General features: G+C 40.7%; 1 protein-coding gene and 1 pseudogene across 3 annotated transcripts; one reads left to right on the top strand and one right to left on the bottom strand.

Annotated features, from left to right (window-relative positions):
* Positions 1–326: 326 nt before the first annotated feature.
* LOC131670268 (uncharacterized) lies at positions 327–4700 on the bottom strand (annotated as a pseudogene).
* Positions 4329–9075, top strand: LOC131670240 (nucleolar protein dao-5). 3 transcript variants are annotated; one of them, XM_058945675.1, is made up of 5 exons: positions 4329–4862; positions 5328–6761; positions 6842–7057; positions 7204–7284; positions 8129–9075. In XM_058945675.1, the coding sequence occupies exons 1-5, from the start codon at positions 4731–4733 to the stop codon at positions 8282–8284; spliced, it is 2019 nt and encodes a 672-aa protein (XP_058801658.1). In that variant the 5' UTR covers positions 4329–4730; the 3' UTR covers positions 8285–9075. The 3 variants fall into 3 exon arrangements, with proteins under 3 accessions (XP_058801658.1, XP_058801656.1, XP_058801657.1); XM_058945673.1 differs by lacking the exon at positions 7204–7284 and adding an exon at positions 7554–8018 and having other exon boundaries at positions 8129–8266; XM_058945674.1 differs by lacking the exon at positions 7204–7284 and adding an exon at positions 7554–8003 and having other exon boundaries at positions 8129–8256.
* Positions 9076–23390: the final 14315 nt, after the last annotated feature.

Raw genomic sequence — 23390 nt, 5'->3', positions numbered from 1 at the left:
TGTTGAGTTTTTTTTATCAGAAATTTGTATATTTGGAACAAAACAATATTTGATTATTGTAGAAAAGAAATCGTATAGTAACTGTTATTCCATATTGTTAAGGAACGTGGTGAGCAGAAAAAAGGGAGGAAGTTGGATGGAAGTTCTATATAAAATGCAACTCTAGAAAGAGCATCGTTATTAATTTAATTTAACGCTATATTTATAATAGTTTCCCATAAAATCTAACTCCCAAAACTTCGTTTTTTTACAATAATTTCATAAGCTGGTTTGTCATTGTTACCATTTGAAATGATCAGTTTAGCTGGGCCTATTTATAAATTAATTAATTATTTATTAATTAATTTATAAATTTACTTGTAGTATTGCTTTGAGTTTTTCCCTCATACAATTCTTTCCGTAGCTTCTTTACGTAGCTATTTCCGTTCTTTAACTTTTATCGTTAAAGTAACTATAAACAACCCAGTTTTCGGAATGAACAATATGTACTGGTCCCTTGGTTCTCTTGTGTACGATGGAGAAAATCATTGACCCCGATACGTCATGAAAAAGATACAAATTGAGAGTATCTATAAATAATTAAAAAAGATTTTGAGTAAACATAAATAGTTTTCGCAAAGTCCTATTTATTATAGATGTAATAAATTTACTTTTATAAGCATCACCTATTCCTTGAGTCACGATAGCAACCAGATTTGGATTGATATATTTGTATAAAACTGACTGATCACTCAACACTTGACCCTGAGAGTGAACACGTTCGATTAAACTTTTTGAGACGACATGTGTTATCTGTTGTGTCTTTGGCGAGAAAGCTATCTCCCATACGTGAACGAAGGCAATGAATTTTGAAAATATATCACAATCTTTATGGAAGCTTTTAAGCTTTTAAATAGTTTTACACACCTTGTGAGCGATTAGATTCTGCGAGTTGCTATAAGTAAGCGAGTATCCGAATAATACACCAGTCTTTCTGTCGGCAGTGAAGATGTAAGTACATAGTACGTCCAGCAGAAGTTGCAACAGCGCTTGCACTTTCTGGAAAGACGTGCGCTCGGTCGTGCTTATTCAAAATAACTATACCACGTTAAAATATATCCATTAATGCATGTAACAAAATTGACTGCTTGATTTGGTAATTTAACTTTGTCAGTCTATCCAGTAGCTGTCCGTTTATTGGGTTGAAAGTGTATATCATTCCATTTCCAATGGTCTACAAAATTAATAATACTCTTAATTTTACGTCGACTTTAAAGGTCGCGATTGAAAATGCGGATAAAATTAAAAATTAAGTTGCCTGTTGCAAGCAATGCGCACTGAGGTGAATGCGGCAAGTGCCTACTTTCACGTTGAACATACAAAACTATCTTGTTAAAATCCTGAGATAAGCCTTTGATGTTATTGACTCGTGATTGCCAAATCATTTCACCTTTCTACCTCTACTCCGTACAGCTATAATAAATTGTTAATATAAGTCACACGAAAATTAAAATCAGTTTATCTATCGTTCAAGTTTGATATAACAGTTTCACCTTTCCTGACGATGAAACAGCTACAATCATTTTATGCAAACCAAATTTATCATGAACCAAATCGGCTCGTTGATTTGATTACTGTCGTTCAAAACCCAAAGTTCCTTGCATGAAAACGTTTATCTGGTTTACTTATAGAAGAGAATATAAATCAACAATTTAGATATTAACAACTCAAAAGAATACTGCAATTACTTAAAAATTAAAGCCTAGCGAATATAATACATCAGTTTATTTAGTCAGTCCAACGTTTGACAAAACTAAGACAATTGAATAAATTATACTAATAAAAAATCTATTTGTAAAGAGTTAACACGCTAATAAAATATTGTTATCTAATAATAATTCAACAATATAGTTGATTTTATATTGATACTCAAATGCCTGAAAATAATATTTTCAAACGCTTAATAAACCACCTTTTGATATGATGACTCTAATACTACTTTTTTGCTATCTAAATTAGTAACATACAAAAAGTCTATCCATCTATATATCGTGAAATAATTTTAGGGCTTTTCTCAAATAATACCACGCACTTTCTATTATTACTGCCGGCTCTAATAGATATTGCAGATATGTTTCCTGGAAGTATAGTGTAAACTTGTAAGGTCCTTGAGCACCGGAGCCAAATATAGTGTTAATTGTTATTGACTGAGGCTCCGATTTAGGTTCAAATATATTGATATAAAACAATAATGCTAAATTGTTGTCACCTTTCAAGCAAACATAATTTGATGCTGTTCAAATATACCTGTAATAAGTTATCTCCATAAATAAAAAACTCTATTTTAAAATAATTAAGATAATTTTGATATAAAATTTTTTACTCGGTTTCTTGAGATATGAAAGGTGCAGAAATTTTCTTATTTTTCAATTTTTCTTCAGTTTTACTATGATATGAGGTGACCTCAGTACCATTATTATAAATTGGTAGAATGTGATGTAAGGTTCCATCCTTCATGTGCCATTAAACATCTTCAATCCTGCAAACATTACAACAGTATTACTTGATTGAATTGCCTATGAAAATACACATAAAATGCATTTCATATTTTATCGAACATGTAACAGAAACTAATTCTATCAATATCTTATTACAAGATATTGAAAAAATATAGATTTATGAAAAATTCTGTGTACCATACAATTTATAATTGTAAATTTAATAGTGCACAGCAAAAAAATTGACAAAGTAAAACCTTTCACTATTGTAAAGCCCTGCTGTAGAATATAATATAAATGGAGAATAAATTCTGAAATAGACATTACAAAATTTAAATATGTATAAAAGTGATTTTGAATACTTTTTTATTGGATTATAAAATATTCAAATTCATGTAGCATTAAACTCATTAGTTGTTATATCTATTTATCATTAGTTGAAGAGCAGATTAATAAAAACTAGTTTGAAATTATAAATTGAGTGAATTATGAGAAAAAATAATACCTGTCTCAATTTTGTTCTGCTAATGTCCATTCATTTATTATATGTCCAGTAGCTAAATTGCAATAACGGACTAAAGCTGGGACACCACCATTCACTGAAATCAAAGCTGCAATTACATTTTCTTCAGTTGTAACAACTACTTTTTTAGCCATTGAAACCGTATCAAAACTTAAAGCAATGAATATCAGGAAAAATTTATAATTTAATAAATATTGTTTTTTATTTGCTTTAAATATTTTCTTCTACTTGCTCACATAGATCGAATCCCAAACGGAGCCATTATTATGTTAATTGAATTTTCTGTGGATTTTTTTCAATTTCACGTTCTGGATCAAAATTGAAAGAAACCAAGTAAATTGTACCAATAACTTATGGCATCTTGATTATTATGTTTTGAAGTAATCACTGTGCAACAAAAAATGAATAATAAAATTTATATAAAAAAAAATAATTATCTCAGTAATATTATTTAAAACTAAATGAAAATCCGTATACCGTATACCGTACTGCTCTGTTCAATTTGCTTGTTTCAGTCATCCGACAACTTGTCTGCAATCCATTGTTGCAAATAAATATTTCAATTATTTATATGACCGAATACCAAATAACATTTGAAAGCTTTAGGCTCTCTCCAGATAAGATCCGAGGGTCAGAAAACCGCGCGGTATTTTGCCACAGTTCGCTATTTCGCTCTGTTCCAATTCTATACTAACAATAGCTAAAAGCAATGGCAATAGCATTGTGATATGTCGGGGTCGGAACATGTAAACACAGTTGATTAGAAGAAAGTAACTAGTTAATTTACTAAATTAACTTTTTTCATTGTTATTGTTATTTTGTGTAGTTTTATAGATCAACATTATTTTTATTTATATATATTTTTTCTTCTAATCAACTATGTTTACAAGTTCCCACCCCAACAACGCTATTACCAGATTGAAACAGAGCGAAACAGCGGACTATGGCGAAATACCGGGCGGTTTTCTTTTCTGACCCTCGGATCTTATCTAGAGAGAACCTTATCCGCACGCTTGTTTAGATCTAAAATATGGAAAATTGATTATGATACATTTGAAAAATATGTAATAATTATCTGAATTTATTTTATTCATTAATAATTACACTCCAGTTAGACATTTTTAAGAACACTTTCCAATCATATTTCTGAACAAATTTATTAAATTTAACATTTATTTAACAGTAAAAAATTTGAATTATATTGAGAACAATCTTACCTTCCCATAATTTTCAAATAGAATAAAATAAAATAAGAACAATAACTATCATACGTATCATTTTTTAACACACGTTATATAAAAATATCAAAGGGAAATATTGCTGCGAATTAGTATTTCAATGAATTTCATTGATGAGCGTAACGAGTTGATCGATTGATGATACTTTGTTTTACTCATTGTTTTTCTACGTTTATCAAAACTATCGCATCACGCGCTATGAAAACTATATAAACATAGTTAAGCTTAGAGTACCGAATCCGAATATCAATAATGATTCAAAAACAATATTCACTCATTCGTTTCCCGCAAATCCTTCTATGACGTTTGTTAAGGTACATTCTCAATAAAAGATGCGTGAAAATTGAAAACGCACCTTAACAAACATGCTACTCGGCTTTGATCTGCGTGCAGCGCCATTGCTGCATCGTCACTCTTCAGCGTCACTTCGTTGCTCAACGTGAAGTTCGGTGCCGGGATCATTTCATTCTCTACCTCATTTGTCGTGCACCCATGAAGACAGCAGGCAACGCGCGCGTCCCCGTCATGGCCACCGAGGACATCGGCGTTTCTGCGCTCATATATGATTATCTTCTCAAAAAAGATTCTCAGCTTGCCAAGGTTTTCCAAAAGAAGACTAACGCTGTAAGTCCAATATCAAATTTTTAAAATCGCGTGAAATCTTGCTACTTCGTGTTGAGAGTCCCGCCATTTACTAAAGCAACCACGTGGACCCCGCTCGACTTTCTTTTTCAAATGATTTTCCTATGAAAATCACGAAATTTTGGGCATTTCGCCATTCAAAATTTGTTATTTTAATATTATTTATGAAACTCATCAATTAATTAACAAGATATTTCAAAATAATCGACTTTTTTGTATAGTCTTGCGTTTTAAGAAATACACGTGCTTTTTTAAACATGGACCGAGAAATCAAATTTTAAATAAAAATAATATGACTTTTTTATAATATTTGTTATATTTATAATATGCCATATACTTATATAATATTATATCATTAGGGTGATATAATATTTATTATATTATCTCATATTGATTATTCAGTCTCATCAAGTGAATAAGCTGATAATTATTTATTTACATTTTCAGCCTGCACTTAGTAAAGGATGCCCTTCAATATCAGAAGTTTTTCAGTATTTCCAGAAAAATTCTGCTAAAAAAGTTTCTGTAAAAAATGTCAAACAGAGCAACAGTTCAGATTCAAGTTCTGAAAGTGAAGACGAGACTCTTAAGAAGGCACCTCTTGCCAATGGTAAAGGGCCTGTTAAACAATTAGCTAAAAAGAAAGATGAATCGTCAGATGATTCCTCTAGTGAAGAAGAAAAGCTTGTTACTCAAAAAGTACCAACAAAAGTCATTGCTAAAGTACCAGTAAAAAAAGCAGAAGAATCATCTGATGATGATAGCTCAAGTGCAGATGAGATGCCTGCCCCTAAAGCTGCTGCTAAACCAACTCCAGCGAAACCAGTTGTACAAACCCCTGGCAAAAAAGCAGAATCTTCTTCTGATGAATCTTCGAGCGAAGATGAAAAGCCAGCTGCTAATACTGCACCTCAAAAACCAGCTGTAAAAGCCACACTTACAAAATCAGTTGCTAAGCCTCTTGCCAAAAAGAAACAATCTTCATCAGATGATTCAAGTGATGATGATGAATCAGTTGCTAAACCAACTCCAACAAAATCAATTGTTAAAGCTCCAGTTAAGAAAGTAGAATCATCATCAGATGATTCATCCAATGACGACGAGAAACCAGTAGCTAAGTTACCAGTAAAATCAGCAGTTCAGACTAAATTTACTCCTATTGTTGCTAAGGCAGCTGGTAAAAAGCAAGAATCATCTTCAGATGATTCTGATAGTGATGAAAAAGCCATAAAAAAAGCACCTGTCAAAACTCCTATAACACCAAAACCAGTAATGAAAGCCCCAGTAAAAAAGCAGGAATCAAGCGATGACTCAGATGAGTCGTCGTCAGAAGATGAAACACCTGCTGTGAAATCCACTCCTGCTAAAACTCCTACAAAACCAGCTCTAAAAGCTCCAGCAAAATCTGCAGATTCTGACTCAGATGATTCCTCAGACAATAAACCAGTAAAGCCAACTGCACAGAAAATAGTCCCAAAAATTACCCCTGCAGCAAAGAAAGCAGAATCCTCCAGTGATGATGACAGCACTGAAGATGAAACTGAAAAGGCTAAAGCTAGTCCTGTAAAATCTGTTGCCAAACCAGTTGTTAAGAAGGCTGAATCCTCTAGCGATGATGACAGCAGTGATGAAACAGATCCAAAAGCAAAGGCTACTCCTGCAAAACCAACTCCCAAACCTGTTAAAAAAGCTGTTTCATCCAGCGACGATGATAGCAGTGATGATGAACCACCTGCAAAGAAGGCTGCAATTCCTGTAAAGTCTGCTGCCAAAGTTGCTAAAAAAGAGTCTTCCAGTGATGATTCAAGTGATGATTCTGACGATGAGCCTAAAGTATCATCTAAAGCTACTAAAACTGTACCAGTAAAAGTAGCTGTAACAGTATGTATTTGATTGCAATTCATTAAAATATAACTTATTCATAATTATTAATTATTAATATTTTGAATTAAATGTTACAGCCTAAAAAAGCCAAAAAAGCTAATGATGATGACGATGATGATGAAGATGACTCTGAAGATAATCCTGAAGAAATTGAAACACCTAAATCTGTAGCAAAGTCTAGCAAACGAAAACACGAGAATAACGAGGAGAACGAAACAGAAAAACCAGCAAAAAAATTTGCTAAGAATAACTATAGCAATTTTGTAAAAGGAGGAGTACAAAATGGAGACAAGGTAAATAAATTATATTAAACTTGTAAATCATCTTATTCCAAGTGAGAATTATTAACCTTTTCTGCTATAATACAATAAAGAAGGCTACATTTATTGATTATTTTTCAAAATGCTCTTGAATGATTGCAATAAAAATTTATTTACAGAAAAACACACCTTTTCGGCGTGTGAAGGACGATGAAATTGAGGTGGCTCCTCATCTGGCCAACAATTCATTTGAAGCAAAGGTAAATGCTTGGAAACAAGAAAAGAGAAATATAAATCACCTGCCAATTTGATAAAAGGCTAAATTTTTATTCTTTCAATAGCTAAAAAATTTTTTATGCTTCAATCCTAAAATGTTTCCTTGCATTCACCATTGTTGTTGAATAATTAAAATTTATATTAATTATCTAATTTCAGATCTAATGTGATAAATTATTGGAATATTATAAACTATTTTATAAAACTTTCAAAATATGGCAGCTGATTTGTTGTTTCTCTTTTCTGTTTATAGGACAACGCGGAAGGAGCGGAAAATGATGGTTTCAAAAAACAGAACGGCGATAATTTCCGCGGTCGAGGAAATGGTTTTAGGGGCGGACGCGGTGGAGATCGCGGCGGTGGTTTTAGAGGACGCGGTCGTGAACGAGGTGGCGGCTTTAGAGGACGCGGTGGTGAGAGAGGTGGATTCCGAGGTGGTAGAGGCGGTTTTGGTGGTGACCGTGGTGGTAGAGACGGTTTTGGTGGCGAAAGGCGGTCTTGGGGTGGAGGTGACCGCGGTGGCGGCGGAAGAGGAAGGGGCGATGGTTTTAGAGGCAGAGGAGACGGTTTTAGAAAATCGTGGGGCGAGGGTGGAAGCAGAGGAGGTGGTAGAGGTGGTTTTAAAGACAGACAGAGCTTTAGTAATGATGCACAACCACAAAACAAAAAAATCACCTTTGACGAGTAAACATAAATAACAAATGTACGTTAATTTAGGGTAAGATTACTTTTCTCAAAATGAATAATGATTTTTAAGAGAATAAAATTGCATTAAATTGTAGTTGTATATCTACGTATTTTTTGTAACGTGTTTCTTTTGGTTTACAGCGAGGATCAAGAGGGTCGTGGGGAGAACGGGCAAACTTGGATTTGAAACACACTCGAGGTAAGTCTTTTCGCCACGAAAAGACGAAGAAAAAACGCGGTAGTTATCGAGGCGGACAGATCGATATGAGTGTTAATTCTATCAAATTTGACGACTAACATATATTTCAAGTTTGTCAACGAATGCGCATGCTAGAATTTTAAGAAAATGTCATTCTCTGAATTGACGTACTGCAACTTGTAAAAAGAAGGGATTTCTAGATTGAGGTCTAACATAACTGAAATTTATATATTATACATATTTTTGTTACAACGAAGTTAGATAGTAATTTAAACATGTTGTATCAAACCTAAGATTATTAATTGTTACGATGCAGAAAAGTAATTTGCATCGTAAAGTGTACTAATTCTAGAGCAAATAGAAATGGCTTTACAATGTGTCGTAAGCTCACATCACTGTTTTAATTACCATATATGCTATGAAGTATCTTAAATAAATTAGTACTTTTGCTTTCACACTACATTGTTTAAAACAGCTATTAAGTTTGTATGCGCTATGTTCGTTCCGTATAAATCGCAAGTATTCCATTTTTTATTTCACTTTGTCATGTAAATCAGTAAGATTTTTTATTGAAGAAAGGATTATTAATTTCTAGTTATTTTACTTAGCAAAGCACTCACATTGCGAAAACTGATCGGATGTTAAATCCTCTTATTGTTTAATTAGGGAATTCCTTCTAAATATTTTAGACCTACAGCTTTGTGGGTTATTGTAATTGCTCTGTTGATTTCAATACTTTTGATTTATTATCAAAAGTCATTCTGTAATATATTTTGTACTAAATTATATAAATTTCAAAATATTATATCTCCTCAAACAAACGTTTTAAATATATGTCATTAGAATAAAACTTGGTAGAATGTCAATTAGTAATATTTACTCAACATTAAAATCTTTACACTTAACTATTTTGATTACTTGTTTAATTTTATAATTTCTCTTATCTCACATGCCTAGTAAAATTTACCTAACATTACAATCCTTATACTTAACTGTTCTAATTACTTGTTTAATTTGATGATTTTTCTTATCTCATATGCCTAGTTTATAAATAGTAAAATATATTCTCATGTATGACTAATTTACTTTTACGGTTACTTGCACTTCGATCATTATACTGTTAAAATTATTTTTAGAGATTATTATTTGTTTCATAAGCATTTTTGTTAGAGACTTAAATTGAATATATAATATTTTGCTATTCACAATTATCGAGTTAAAGTTGAATAAATCGGTTGTTCAGTAGAAATGTGGAACGGTGTAAAGTGAGGTAGGAAAAAGAATGAGGTTGGTAAGGCAGAAGCGTTTCGTCCCGGCCCCAGATAACACAGTGACAGCACTGTACCGTCACAAGGAGTCATTGAGATTCGACGATCGGTAATACTTGCCACGAGTGAATGAATATTTTTCAAAAATTCGATACTTTTCAAAAATTTCAAAATAAAAATTACTTACTTTTTATCAATGACCTCTGTTATTTTCAAAAAATGACTCGATAATCTTATTTTTCTGCTAAAATTATTTACATTCGTATAATTAATAATATTTATATAATTGAGTAATGTTGCAAGCTTTATTTCTTATCGTATCGTATATTGTATTTCATATGACTTATTATTTATTGATAACATTACATAGTCGGTATAAATAAACTGTTTTTGAGACCGTCCGTAAACATGACCATAGAAACTATAAAAGAAATTAATTATTTAAAACATTATAACTGTTGCTTTCAATTTGGTTAATTTATTTTCATCGTTAAATATTTATTAGTTCACAATGTACATAAGTAATTATTTATTTCAGATTTATAAAAACAATAAAATAATAATATTATTTCTAATAAAAATGAGAGTCGACTAGGAAGATAATAAATCAGCAGGAATTCAGCAAAAGCATCCTACAAAGAAAGATGGAAAACGTGTATAGTGCAGAGAGCAAAGAAAGGCCTCCCGCAAGTAGAGTACTTATACTTGAGTATTGCTGTATGTACACCTATTTTACGAGGAAAAAACGATGTAGATATATATGAGAGGAGGCGATGCGCGCGCATTGCTCGTCCGTGTGAGTATCGTGAGTCAGTATACGTATAGCAAAAGGCGAGAGCCGCTTTCTGTTACTCTCGCACACGCACACACATATATCGCATGGAGGCGCAGCGTCTTTCTCCGGAGCCGGCTAGCTGCTATTCTCGGTAAAGCCGAGTGGGGCGCCGCAAGCTGAGCGCTGCTGCCACCAACGCTGCTGTTCGCCAACAGCAAGTCAGTGCGCTCGTAGCCGTCACTCGGGTATTGCGGCAACATTCGTACACTGCAATATATAACCAACACGACTCTCTCTTTCTCTTCGCGTGTGAGTCTTGGTTCTTTTAGTGTTCAGTGCGGCGAGTTCGAACAAATAGCTTGTGTTCTTGGCAAGCACGTGACGATGTCGTCGCGGTACCACCGCTGAAAGTGTGTGCCGGTGCTTGGATTTGAGTTTCGATCGGTAATCATCGACGCGCTGAGAGAAAGAGTCAGCAACAGCGCTACGTAAAGCAAAAAACATGGGTAGTACGAGGATCTATTCCGACGGCCACGAGATCGATGGGAGCTGGGTGCTCCGGATCTTCGTAACCGACCTCAACGTCGAGCGCAGTCTCAGAGTCAAGGGCGAGCTTCACATTGGCGGTGTCATGCTACGACTCGTCGAAGATTTAGGTACTTTGGAATACCTTTGCTTTTTATATGCAGTGTGCTTTTAGTCTTTTCTAAGGCTATAATCAACCCCGGACACGTATCGACTATATAGCCGGCATGCTTTTAAATCCGAAATAGAATCGGCTATTTGTGGGACTACTTTGAATTTTCATTGAGGCTCTTTCTCTCTCAACGACGACGTGGAGAGCAGCCGTCATGTATACGTAATCTGTTAACGATTTATTTGTTATCCGACCGTTTTCATGTATGTATCGGTGGCTTATTTTTTCATCTGATTCCAGTCTATCGCTGCGAAACGCTTATTATCAGATAAGTAGACGGTTTCGATGAATTCCGTTTCGCTTTCACATTTTAAAGTCTCGCTTGATTGGATTTGATACAGAAACTTCTTATGCCTTTTTATGCTGCCAAGTAAAACGCAGTTTTCTAGAAAGTATTCCAAAAATAAACTGACTCCGCGGCTCCGAAATAGAATGGCGAAAGAATCGATCATTTCAAAATTTGTTGGCAAAAGTTATTAAAACAGCGATTGGCAAAGGCATATTTTTAAACGTGAGTAAGCTCATTTAAAAACATTTCGCTTGTTAGCATAAGTCGATCGCGCGTGTATTGGAAAAGCGCAGAGTAAACAAAAGTCAGCTGTTAGCACGTACTATGGAAAACAATGGCAGCACGCGAGAGAGTGTCAAGGCGTGCTTATAGCGCAAACTGCAATTGCTTTGTCAATTTTTTTCCTTCACTCTCGTTCTATCACTCTATTGTCGACGATAATACTAATTGTAATACTAATTACAATATTCATCAACCTGCGTATAAGTAGCAGAAGTCGTGAAAGTATATTATTTTGCAGCGTGCACATTTCTAACTTGCGTTCCTCGTTAAACAGAGGTGTGTCCCTCAACTTCTTTTCTTTTTCGTTAGTGCAAATTCAATGTTTAGCCACATGATGAGTCGGCCGAGTGCCGGCCAGCTGGTCTCGAGCAAAAACTAGTTTTTTTTGTTTCTTTTTATTGTCTTCTAACATTTTCTTTACTCTTTGAAAACGCATCGCAGACGGGGCCGCATCGCCCAAAATTCTAGGAAACAGGCGCCCGACAGACGCTAAAAGCGTGCGCACACAAAAGATTCCTGGACTCTGCGGCACATCAATTCCCGCAAATTTCCGATCGTTAAACAGTTTTGGTGACCCCCGCCCCCCTCGTTTTCTCACACAGTCTCGTTCACAATTGGAAAAATACCGTGCTTGCATTGAACCAAATGTTGCGCAACCTGCGCACTCGACTGCCTACTTTTTTATGAAAACTCCATCGATGTTTAAAGGAAACTCATTTAAAACGCATACAAAAAAATGAGGCCTCTGTGTGTGCATGTGGCGCAATCGCTAAAAAAGGAAATGTAAACTTATCGCGTCGGTGTATTTTAATAAAAATGTCGAAAGTCACGGTTGAAAGATGGCGGGTGTCGAGTTGTCGATTACCTTGAAATGCATTTCTCCACACACGCGCGCGCGCGCGCACACACACGTATACAGCGAGCGCGTTCTAGAGGAAGGTCAATATTAGTTTTGTACAGCTGCGGCGACGAGAGAGCATTGAGGTGGGTCGCCTTTTATACACGATGTAATAACGTAAGAATGGACCTGCGCGTGCGACGCACATGTACGAGCCTACAAGGGGAGTCGCGCGCGCGCACAAATAGTTGCACTTGAATGCCCGCGGGCCAAGCGCCACGCGCGTCTGCATACGCGAATCAGAAACGTATCGCGCACAATAGCAAACGCAAACAGCCTTTGCCGTGTGGTACCGAGCGGAAAATCGGTCACCGAAACCGATCGGTCAGAAGTGCTCGGTTAATTACCCATCGAGCGCGGGAGGGGGGGAGGGGCGGTCGTTGAACGTACGAACCTGCGTGCGCGTAGATCCAAGTGCGATTCGCATAGACGAATGAATAATTGATGCGCGCGTTTAGCGCCATTAATCCGCCGGCGCCACGCCACTTACGACGACTTTAACGCGTATCTTGCTCCAACGATTCGATTGCTAATCAGGCGTGTGCGTATCGCGAGCTTACAATGTGTCGTTACTCCAAAACTCTGCTCCGACAGTATAACGCTGGTCGTCGTTGATGGCCTAGGAGAACAATAGACCATGTAACCAAAAGCGTACGAAAGGAAGGAAGAAAAACGAGAGAAAGATTGCAATACACGTATAGTGGTCAGGTCGCGCCCTATACGCGATATGTGCTCGCGACGCCGCATCTATGTGTATGCACGGCAGAGAACGAGGCTCTTTCAGTGTGTATCAGATTTCAAATATTCAGTAGGCGCGTCCTCTCTCTCTCTCTCTTTCTTTCTCTGTTCTCCTCTCAGCCTACTACACCTACAATAAAGCATCGGATTATGTCTACTTGTGCAACGGCGTCGTGCAAAATGAAGGCTTTGCACAGGCGGAGAGAGAAAGAGAGAGAGAGAGAGAGAGAGAGAGAGAAAAATGCCAAAGTCGAGTAAAAGTCTTGGTGTTAGTGGGAGGACAGCCTTGTCAAAACATCACCGCGAGAAGCTACTTATCACTGTCTCTTTGAGTCAATTGATCCACTCCCCGTAACGTAAACGCGCCTGGAATTTTCGTGGAATACTTCCAAAATAAAAGAGTCGCGCGCGCAGATGTTTTGGCGAAGCGTATAAGTTCGGCAGTGGCGCTGTTACTGCAAGAGACAGTGTCGATGCCCCAAATGTCTGCAGAGTCTAGGATGCATCTGGCGTGCAGTTGGTTCGCTTTTCTTTCTCTATGCAGTCGATCATGCACGGAGCTGCGCGCGCGCGCGTGCCTGCCTGCGTACCAAAGAGGACCGCGAGGAGCAACAAGTTGCCCCTGTTGTTTTCGACAGCCTCCTGTGCGCGCCTGCGCGTTTCTATATCCCAGAGACAGCTGGTTTGCCAAATGCTCACACGTATACTAAGACACGATCGACGTTGAATTCTATGCCTGTGAAAAATTATATTTCTATAAGACTGACTGATTAAGTTTAAGGTTAAATTGAGCAATTTAAATATTGATACGCGGAAGAGAATCGAGCAAAACGAGTGTCTAAATTATGCGTTGATTGTTAGAACGACGAAACCAGCGATAAGACGCATGCGAAAAGTTTGCGCAACATATATCCCCGGAAAGGATATGCGCGACGTGGAAAGCGATCGCCATCTGTCCGCGTATACATCGAGTAAATTTCGCGCCTCGCTGGCAATTAAGGCACACCGTATAGCCGTCTGCGAGCAGGCGCGACAATAATATTTCGCGCGACGTCGTCGCAACGAGAGAGAGAGAGAGAGAGAGAGAGAGAGAGCGAGCGAGCGAGCGAGCGAGCGAGCGAGCGAGTTGCGACAGTGTGACCGCGCCGCGACATTTTCCCGAGGTAAGATAGCAATGAAGAGGAGAGGAGGGACTGGAAAAACTGGAGTGCACAAGAGAGTCGACTCGTCGCTGTCGCCATATAGGCGTTTAGGGCCGACGAACTGCACGCGCGCGCGACCGTGGCGTGTCCATTAGCTGAAAAGTCGAAATACAAACGCGATAAAAACGGAGCGCGCAGTTTTCGATAACGTGGCGCAGCTATGGCTGTTTCTCTCTCTCTCTCTCTCTCTCTCTCTCTTTCTCGTTCTGCATTCGTGGCCTGGGTCCTTTGGCGCACTAATGTTCTCGTACGTTCGTCCGACAGCTTGTTTATTTATCGACTCGCGCGCGTCGGACGAACAATATGGGCGAGATCCATTCGTGAGGAGCAAACATCGTTAAATGCTCGCCATCCAGACGACGACAGTTGGACGTCCATTTGTAACAGGTCGCTTCATTGACATATTATCAAGTGCAATTGAATCGAGAGAATTCGACGAGTATTCCGCGATAGGCACGTGACGTGTGTCATAGCCATTGACACGGGGAGCGATTTCGAAGAAAAGAGAAAAGCTAAGAAGGCTACGTTTTCATTCTCAGATCGGTTGATCGTATTACAATGATTCAACGTAAAGTTGCGCGTGCGAATCTCCATATAACGCGAGAGCGAGAGAGAGATAGGTACCTATATGGACCTCCCGTGCAGCGTGTTGCTGAAACCGCATCTGCAGCACGACGCTCGAGGGAAGGCCGTTATTCGTCCGGTCTCTCTTCCAACGTGCACTGTACCACTATGGCACATTACGCGAACGCGCTAAACGTCTACACGCCGGACTCGTTCGCTCTCGATAGTCGTCTGTGATTTTTCTCTGGGGGAAAACTGCTCCCGACAAACCGACCGGCTCTTCGCCTTCCGGAAGAAGAAGCTGACGCGCACGCATTGTTCTCTCCGCGCCGCGAATTGACTTTCATCGAGGTCGTGCGCGCGTGTATCGTCGATTGATGTCATCGTCATAATTTATTCGCTAAATCAGAAACGACTAAGGCTCGACAGTCGGATTCCTCGATGTGCCGGGCAATGTGCGAATTCCGTTCCCTAAAGCGCCTCACTCATTTTTTCCAAAATCCCACGTTACGTACGTAAGAGTACTTTACGCAAGGTGTGTAATTTACGATCGGGGTATGCCAATTACCAATGAAAGCCCTAGACTACGTTAAATCTTAAGCAATAATAAATATTCCATGGCCTGTGCAATCGTAAATAACATTGCAGCTGATGTAAGCGCACTTTTGGCAGACCACATCGCGAAAGACTGAATTTTTGCATGCGCAGGATTAATGCGTGTCTACATAAATTTCACACGCCGCACGATTATTATAGTTATACACGCTTATTGCCTGTTAAGGTATCGCGAGAGCCGCGGTCGAATGCCAACCGTAATCGTGTACGTATAGCCGATCGTCCGCGGTACGGACAATCGACCGCGGCAACCATGATTCTTGCCCGAAGAAGTCGAGCGACGTACGCGCACCTCGACCGATTTTTTTTTATTTACCACAACGCCGATGATGTGCGTCGTCTATTTCGCGTGTCCGTCCCGCGTTGACGAAAGATTTCACGAATAACTACATAAGCGGCCGTATAGCCTGACTCTCGTCATGTCGCAGTGTACAATCGTCTGTCGCGCGTGCTCTTTGCGCGGAAATTAGCTCGGCAGAATTTTTCGCCTCGCTTATCTGCTGCACGCAACTCGCGCTCTCTCTCGCTCTCTCTCTCTCTCTCTAAAAATAGCCACAGACTCTGTCGCTTGGCGTACTTCCAGAATCCGAATTTTGAGGAGAGCAAACGAAGAGAGCGATATATTTTTACGTCGCCGTATGAATGGGGCTATGGCGAAAGTGACGCAAGTAATTTTGGAGCGCTCCTCGTCGACAAATTTCGCCTTGACGTTCATTAATAAGCGACCGTTATCTCGGAATTTTCCGTATCCGTAGGAAATGCTTCGAGAAAAAAATAAAAGCTAAGGAAATAGCGTAAAGTTCGAGCATCATTAAAGCCGAGAGACGCAGTTACAGAGCGATCAATCACGCTCTGCCGCCGCCAGCGTAGAAATTTTCCTTTTCGAAACGACCAAGCGAGAGAAAAAAAGCTACACAGATAGTATCGCGGGGACTCAAGGTGGTCCCCGAATAATCTCTTGCCGCGCGCTCGCAGGTGCATCTCCCGGAGAGCTGTTTTCTTCGGGCGCGTGCACATTCCTTTTCAGCGTAAGAATGTCCTGGGGTGCCCTTCACACCGCCATTGGAACGCGTATCGATTTTTCCGTGCTCTTATTTATTTGATGCTCCTGGACGAGCGCGTTAAATCCGACGCGCCCTTTGGCCTTGCTCACCGAATTTCTTTCTCGTTAATCATAGGCGCGAGAGGAGTCATTGGTCACGGCGTCATTTACGTCAATTGATTCGACTTCCAAGAGGGCTCGGCCGGCCGTAAATCACTCGATAAGAATTTTCAGTTTTGAGTCGAGTCGAACGCCAACGCAATCGCGCGAAGACGGGAAAAGAGCTCGGGCGGAAGCGCCTTTTCTGAAAAGTTTGTCGCGCGAACGAGTCCACGTCGAGCCGAGTTATTCAAATGAGAGACAATGGCACGCGTACATTCGTGAAAAGAGAGCTCGACGTCGGCTCTCTCGGCGGCGACGTCGTTATCATAATCATCGTACTCGCGTTTAATGGCGCACGTCGGTAAATAAAGCCAAGGAAGGTGTCGTTGTCTCGGGCCATGTAAATTGTTTGCTTGCTGGTACCGGAAATTCGTAGTGGCAGGAAGACCCCGCGGCAGCTCTTCTCTACGTGCTACTCTCCATCAGGATATTGCCGTAGCTGAGATTCTCGTTTTTATTAAATGTCCCCACGCGCGTGCCGAGGAGAAAAAGCGACCAAGGGAATGTACGTTTTTCGAGAGGGACAACAAAGGCTTGCTCCCTCGAAACCGTGAAGTGCATTTGGAATTGCAGCTCTCTCTCTCTCTCTCTCTCTCTCTCTCTCTCTCTCTCTCTCTCTCTCACGCGCGCGCGCGCGCACGCCCCGTTGTCGTCGTCGTTCGAAAGAACCGTCGGAGGAGGGAAAGGCTTTGATGTGGCCTGTGGGTTCACTTTGTCCTTGGGTATTTTGTACCTTCTCTCTTTTCAAATACGACGAGGGGAGTTTTAACGCGATATGCCGTAAACATGAAAAATCCTTTTTGTTGGGGTTAAAGTATCTTGAAAAAAGAAACAAACGAGAGCTAACGGTGCGGGAATTTCTCTCTCTCTCTCTCTCTTTGAACTTTATTTGCTCACGACTAATGTGGAATCAATTGGCATAACAAACGCAACAAAGGTATAAATGAACTCATCAAAGAGCATTGTTTTTCTGTAAACAAGATGAGAAGAAGTTGAGAAAGAAAACCTTGCTGGCAATGACCAACGTAAAGAAAAAAAAATTTTTAAAGACGGAAAAGAACGATTCCAGCGAATATCCCAAATAACGCTGAGAACCGGTCAAATTCACTGCATAAATTAAAATTCTTACGAGGGTTAGCTCATTCAAAGCACGCGGCTGAAAAACTGCGCGTCTCGCAGCCGATGAAAAATATAATGCCCGTCGAAAAAGTTGAAAAAGGTTGGCAAGCTTGAACCCGATCACTTGGTCAAAGCTACGTTTTCGCGCAGCGACCCATAAATTGGTGCTTTCGCGCGGGCGGAAAAAGTTGGAACTCGGAATTCCCCTCCTGTGGACCAATAATTCAGGGAGATTTAGCTTCCAAAAAGAGGAAGAAGAAAAAGAAGAAGGGAATTCGCGCGAGATTGAAATGTCAAAGTAATAGCGTGATTTCGCCGATCATGTTAAAGCAGCGCGAGAAACCGTGCGATAAAAGTACAGCGCTAGTATGGAACAACGCTCATACGGTATATAAAGTAAGGCGATGACAAGACTGCATTCTTCTCGCGCGCCTCTTCCGCGAAATTGGCGACTCTGCTATCCTGTTGGTGCGACGTGTATACAGCGTAGTCGACTCGACTCGACTCGACTCGACTCGGCTCGATAATAATCTCTGCCTTCGTGTGCATGCAGCTTGAAGCTCGAAGCGCTCTTCCTTCAACCTTTCACAATTCGCTTCGCGTGACACTTTTATCGTCGCTGTATAAACTTACCTTTTTATCGCCCGAGGAAATTATCTGCAAGTTGATGGCTTTATCCACGTATTGAGTTGTGCATCTTTCTAAAGACACTTTCATTCGTCGAGAGCTTGTAAATGACGCATATCGATTCCCGATCGTGTTATCAACTAACGAGTACGTTCAGCTGCAGTATTCGTCACGCGTAAAAATAAAAAAGAAAGGGCCAAACTTGAGGGCACGCGTCGTTCGAGGCGTGCACCGCGCACGATACAGCTCGTCATCGCGCGCATTATCTGCTTTGGCGTTGCTGGATGGCAGCGCGGCAAGGCAAGGTCGCGATTACGGTACACGTCCACGGCACAACGAACGCTGCAGACTTGTTTTCTTGCGCGCGCCAGCCGGCTAAAAGACCTTACGCGTGCTACGCGCGATCGCGGATTCCGTGCCACATACTTACCCACACGCACGCGCGCACCGTTATAACGCAACGCATTTTGGTTGTTTTTTTTTCTTTCTTTTTTCTCGGAAACGCCTGCTACTCTGCATAGTGAAAGCTCGCAAGTGCGCCCGCGCGCGTGTGTTTACCAAGTTGCGAATGTTTTCGATTAGCTGCTGCCACTGCGGTACACCCACTGGGAATATCTTTATATACGCGTCGCCGTCTGGCTTTCGTTTTGCTCACTCGGCGCGTGTTATTTTCGACGTTGACTCGCGAATAACAAGGCTGAGTAGCCTCTTTTACAGAGAGAAGCTTCTTCGCTGCCTCTCTTTTATTTTTTAATCGATCTATCGGTCGGCCATTCGTTTACACAACTCGCTTACGTAACCAATAATACGAAAAAAATTATATGCATTCCCTGAAGAAGAGTCGTAAAGTTCGCGCTGCAATAACATTTATTGTCTCCCGCGATAATGTGCGACTGGATGAGTGCGCGTATTGTTGGCGCCTCGTTAAAATATCAATCCATTGACACCTGCAATACAACTGCTTATTTATGCCTAAAAAATGGCCGTTGTTCAATTGCCAATTGATCACTGCTAGGCACGTATATTTTAAAAATTTCATTTCACTGCACAGCCCTACATCGTTTTCCATTTCCTCGTTGTCGCGCTATTGTCGTGTACAAGGTACGTCTACTCCCTCCCGAAAACACGTTGTCGTCGGGTCCGGAGGGCGACCGACAAATCACTCACGCGAACAATATTCGCCCCGGCGAATATAATAGATTCAAGCAAATTAAGCGCATCCAAGGGGAAAGCCGTAAATCAGGCATCCGCTCTCGCTCACTCGTGAGTCACTGCCTGCTGTCGCTCGCGCTTTTTACCCTTTTTAGCATAAAAATCGGTCGTCGCTTTCGCGAGCGCGTACGGACGCGCAGTCAATGGGATTTCTTTCCGCCGAGTGAATCCACCTGTGACTCACGTACACCAGCTTCTGGATAATCATCGCGCATTAGTCACATTTGGTATTTTTCACGCGGCCGCCTCTTGCATTGACCGACGGGAATGGCTAAGTCTAACCCACTTGCTCTACTCTGTGGCTTTAATAACATTTGAATTTACCAGCCTGCGTGCATTGGCGTTGATCGAGTGGGTCGTTTAATTCGAAACGACCTCTCGCGCGCATTAACCGATTCGATTGGAATGTGCTCTTCAACAATAACGCCACTGACTCACATGCAAAATTATTGCTCGTGATTTATTGCGCTTTCGTTGCGCATAATTGGCGCTTCTTCATCGAGACGCATGCGCTCATTGTCGACGGGCCAATTCGACCTGATGGATTCAATGATCTCATAAATGCAAGGGAAACGCGCTAAAACAGCAGCACTCGCGCAGACCGTTAAAGGTGTTAAGTCCAACCTACTCCAAGCCTCTGAATTAATCATCAGGCGGATTAACAAACTTGGCGCCATTTTCTCACGAGATGCACACAAATGCATCTTTATATATATAGACGTACTTGTGTACAGAAAAGCATTTGCCTCGACCGCTACCGTCGAGTTGGCGCCACTCCAACTAACTATATAGTATAAGAGAAGGCATCGTCCGCTGCAAAAAAATGACAAAGATCTTTGGAGAGCTGACTCACACTCGCGCGCGACGCACAGATATGCACCCAAGCTATATGCTTGAAGATTTTTCGGAGCCAATTGTTGCTGCGCCGCTGCTGCTTAAGCGACAGATGCAATCAATTTTGTTTTTACGCATCTCGTTTTTTCGTCGGCGATGATTCGTTTGCGTCTGTTTTATTCCTTTATTCGTCGGACGTCCATTTTTTTCGATTTGCAATGTGTCACGTTACGTCTAACTGAAGAAAAAAAAAAAAAAATTGTCCTCAAAGAGACGACGATAATAGTTGTTTCAAGGCTATATTCTTTTGATTTATAGCCTCAGTACTACAAAAGTGCTGGCTGTGACTCTCCGATATTAGAATGTCAAACGATAAAATTAATAACGTTCGTTGTCACAATAGTTTTGCACGAATACCTCCAACTATACTGTACAGATAAGTGACTGTGATTTCAGCGCAATCTCATTAATCTATCACTTTTTCTCATTTGTTTCAGGTAAGCCGCAACATCGCGAAATCCATTTCAAATGCAAATTGACGCGATAATCAACTCGTAAGTGTATTCTATTAATTATCGTGGATAATGATTCAAGTGAACAATTGAAAATAACAGAAAAACGGCGGAAAATCCATGGAAAAGATAGTTGGTAGAGGTTGAGTCAGATAGACGCACAACGAGTTGCAGCAGCAGTCGAAAGGAAATGTTCGTTGTGACTCAGAGAATGAAAATAATATGTCGATCGAGCGTAAATGATGTAGAAATGATTGTTGGCTAAGGTCGAATCAACGTAAAACTGCGTCGAATTGACCCGAGAAATAACTGCCTTGATAAGATCCCAAGCAATGATTTTGAACTTATAAACAGGCTGCAGATAAACTGTGACTTCTTTCATCACACATCACATTAGTGTCGTTCAATTAACGGACACACAGCCTGCTTATATTTTATCTCTGGTTGCTCTAGTATTTTAATTTGAAATATACGCCCTGACGTTAACTACTAATCGACGCTCGAGCTGAGGTCTTTCAATTAATCTCTAAAACTAGCTCGTCCCTTCTTTCTTGCTCCTGTCTCGGTTGAATTGACGTGTGTATTTTTTTTTTTCACTGAAACAAACAGAGTGAAGAGCAGCCTTGCACAAATGAAATAACAAGGCCATCGTCGAATCGAAAATGGCGCGCGGCTGAATGTGGGAACGAGACGTGAAAACAATCGAAAGAAAAACCAGCGCGCTGATTTTTCGAGCTAGCAGATCGAGCAGAGTCGAGCGGAAATCGCCTGCGTGTGTGACGTTTCATACGAAGAAGAAGGAAGCTTTTATAAGTTGGTTCGGTGTAACGCACGCACACCGCGCAGCTCGGCGGATCCGATTTCTCACGATCGGCTCTGAAAATCAGGACCGTGTGCGCGTGCATGTGCAGCTAATTAAGGCTCCTGCCGCTTGCCGGGTACGCGAGAGGTCCCCAATACCCTCGACGCTCGATCCCCTTGTAAACACACCTGGTCCGTGTCAATTGGGTTTTCTCGGCTTTTCTCCGTCGCGCGATCGCGCTCCCGTTGCAATGCGCGTACAACTCTGCTCATGAATATGCGATGGCTCTCGGAGAGTTGAATAAAGCGCCGCTTTGATCTGCTCGATTTTTCGCAATCGTGAGCACTGGTTTTATAGAAAAAGAACAAGCAAAAGACAAACGCAGCGCCAGCTTGGCATTAAATATTCAAATGGAAAAGCAGCTGGACTGCACTCGTTTTATCTGCGGTGCGCACAAGTTTTGACACTCAATTACCAGCGCGGACGCTCTCGACGAGTTTCTCAATTATCAGCGGGCTGCAGAAAAGTAGAAGAAGCAGAGAAAGTGATAAGTTTACGAGGTAAGCAGAGCGCAAGAGAGAAGGAAAAAAACGACAGGCCAATTAGCGGCAACGTCTTAACTTTTGATGCTGTTGCACAGACGATGATTCGTGGGTCGCATAACTTGGCACAAACTTAATTGAACCTTGGACGAAGGGATAAAGAAAAAAAAAGCGATCACCTTGCCTGCAAAAGCCTTGACTCGCTCCAAGCTTAAACTTGCAGTCAAGGACAAACCCTATTATACGTCAAGCGGGTCCACGTGCGCCTCCCCTCGGCCATTACCGTCGAAGAAAAAAGCAGCGATTCGTTCTATTCCTGAAAAAACGACAGAGAAAAGAGGTTATACAGTTGCAGCCAGCGAACATTGGCCCGCTCACCCTGCGCAACGGATAACGCAGACGGACAAGCCGTGGACTGACATAATAAAGTATCGCCGTGGCGCAGAGGGAAAAGCACAAAAGTAGAAGGAAATAGCCAGAGCTTCCCGGCTACTAATCAGGGCTCACTCGAGAGGAAGAGTCTTCTCGTTGGAGCGAAGTCGCGCTCGATTGAATCGCAACAGCGCGACTGGACGGTCATTACTTCCGAAAGCCGAGGAGGTCAAGGCACGCGAAGGGGGCAGCAATTGTTCTTTTCGCGAGTCCGCCCCTTTGTCAATCAAAGTCGGCGCGCCATTCTGATTGAGCCCTTCCCGTGCGCATACTGACTGCGAGGCCAACTCGATATTCCGCCTATTGTCTCCCCTTGCAAATGCAATTCCACTTGGCGATAGTTATGCAAATATCGATATCGACAGACACTACGCGGTCGCGGAAGTGCTTAATTGGACCCTTTTATTTTTTACTTTTCGACATCCGTCAAACTAAATTCAACACGCGTGAGCTAAACGAGACTCGGCAAAATTGCTTTTTCGAATGGTCCCCTTTGGTGAATCGAGATTTTTATGGGTCTCCCCCCGCCCAACGAACGTTATTTTTAGAAGTGATCCCAAAAAAAAAAGAAAAGTTGCGCGCCGTTAAATCA

The sequence above is a fragment of the Phymastichus coffea genome, unplaced genomic scaffold (genome assembly GCF_024137745.1).
Source record: "Phymastichus coffea isolate CEN01 unplaced genomic scaffold, Cenicafe_Pcof_1.1 PCOF00105, whole genome shotgun sequence".
NCBI lineage: Eukaryota > Metazoa > Arthropoda > Insecta > Hymenoptera > Eulophidae > Phymastichus > Phymastichus coffea.
The sequence above is the reverse complement of the archived record's forward strand: the minus strand, read 5'-3'. Positions and strand labels throughout refer to the sequence as shown.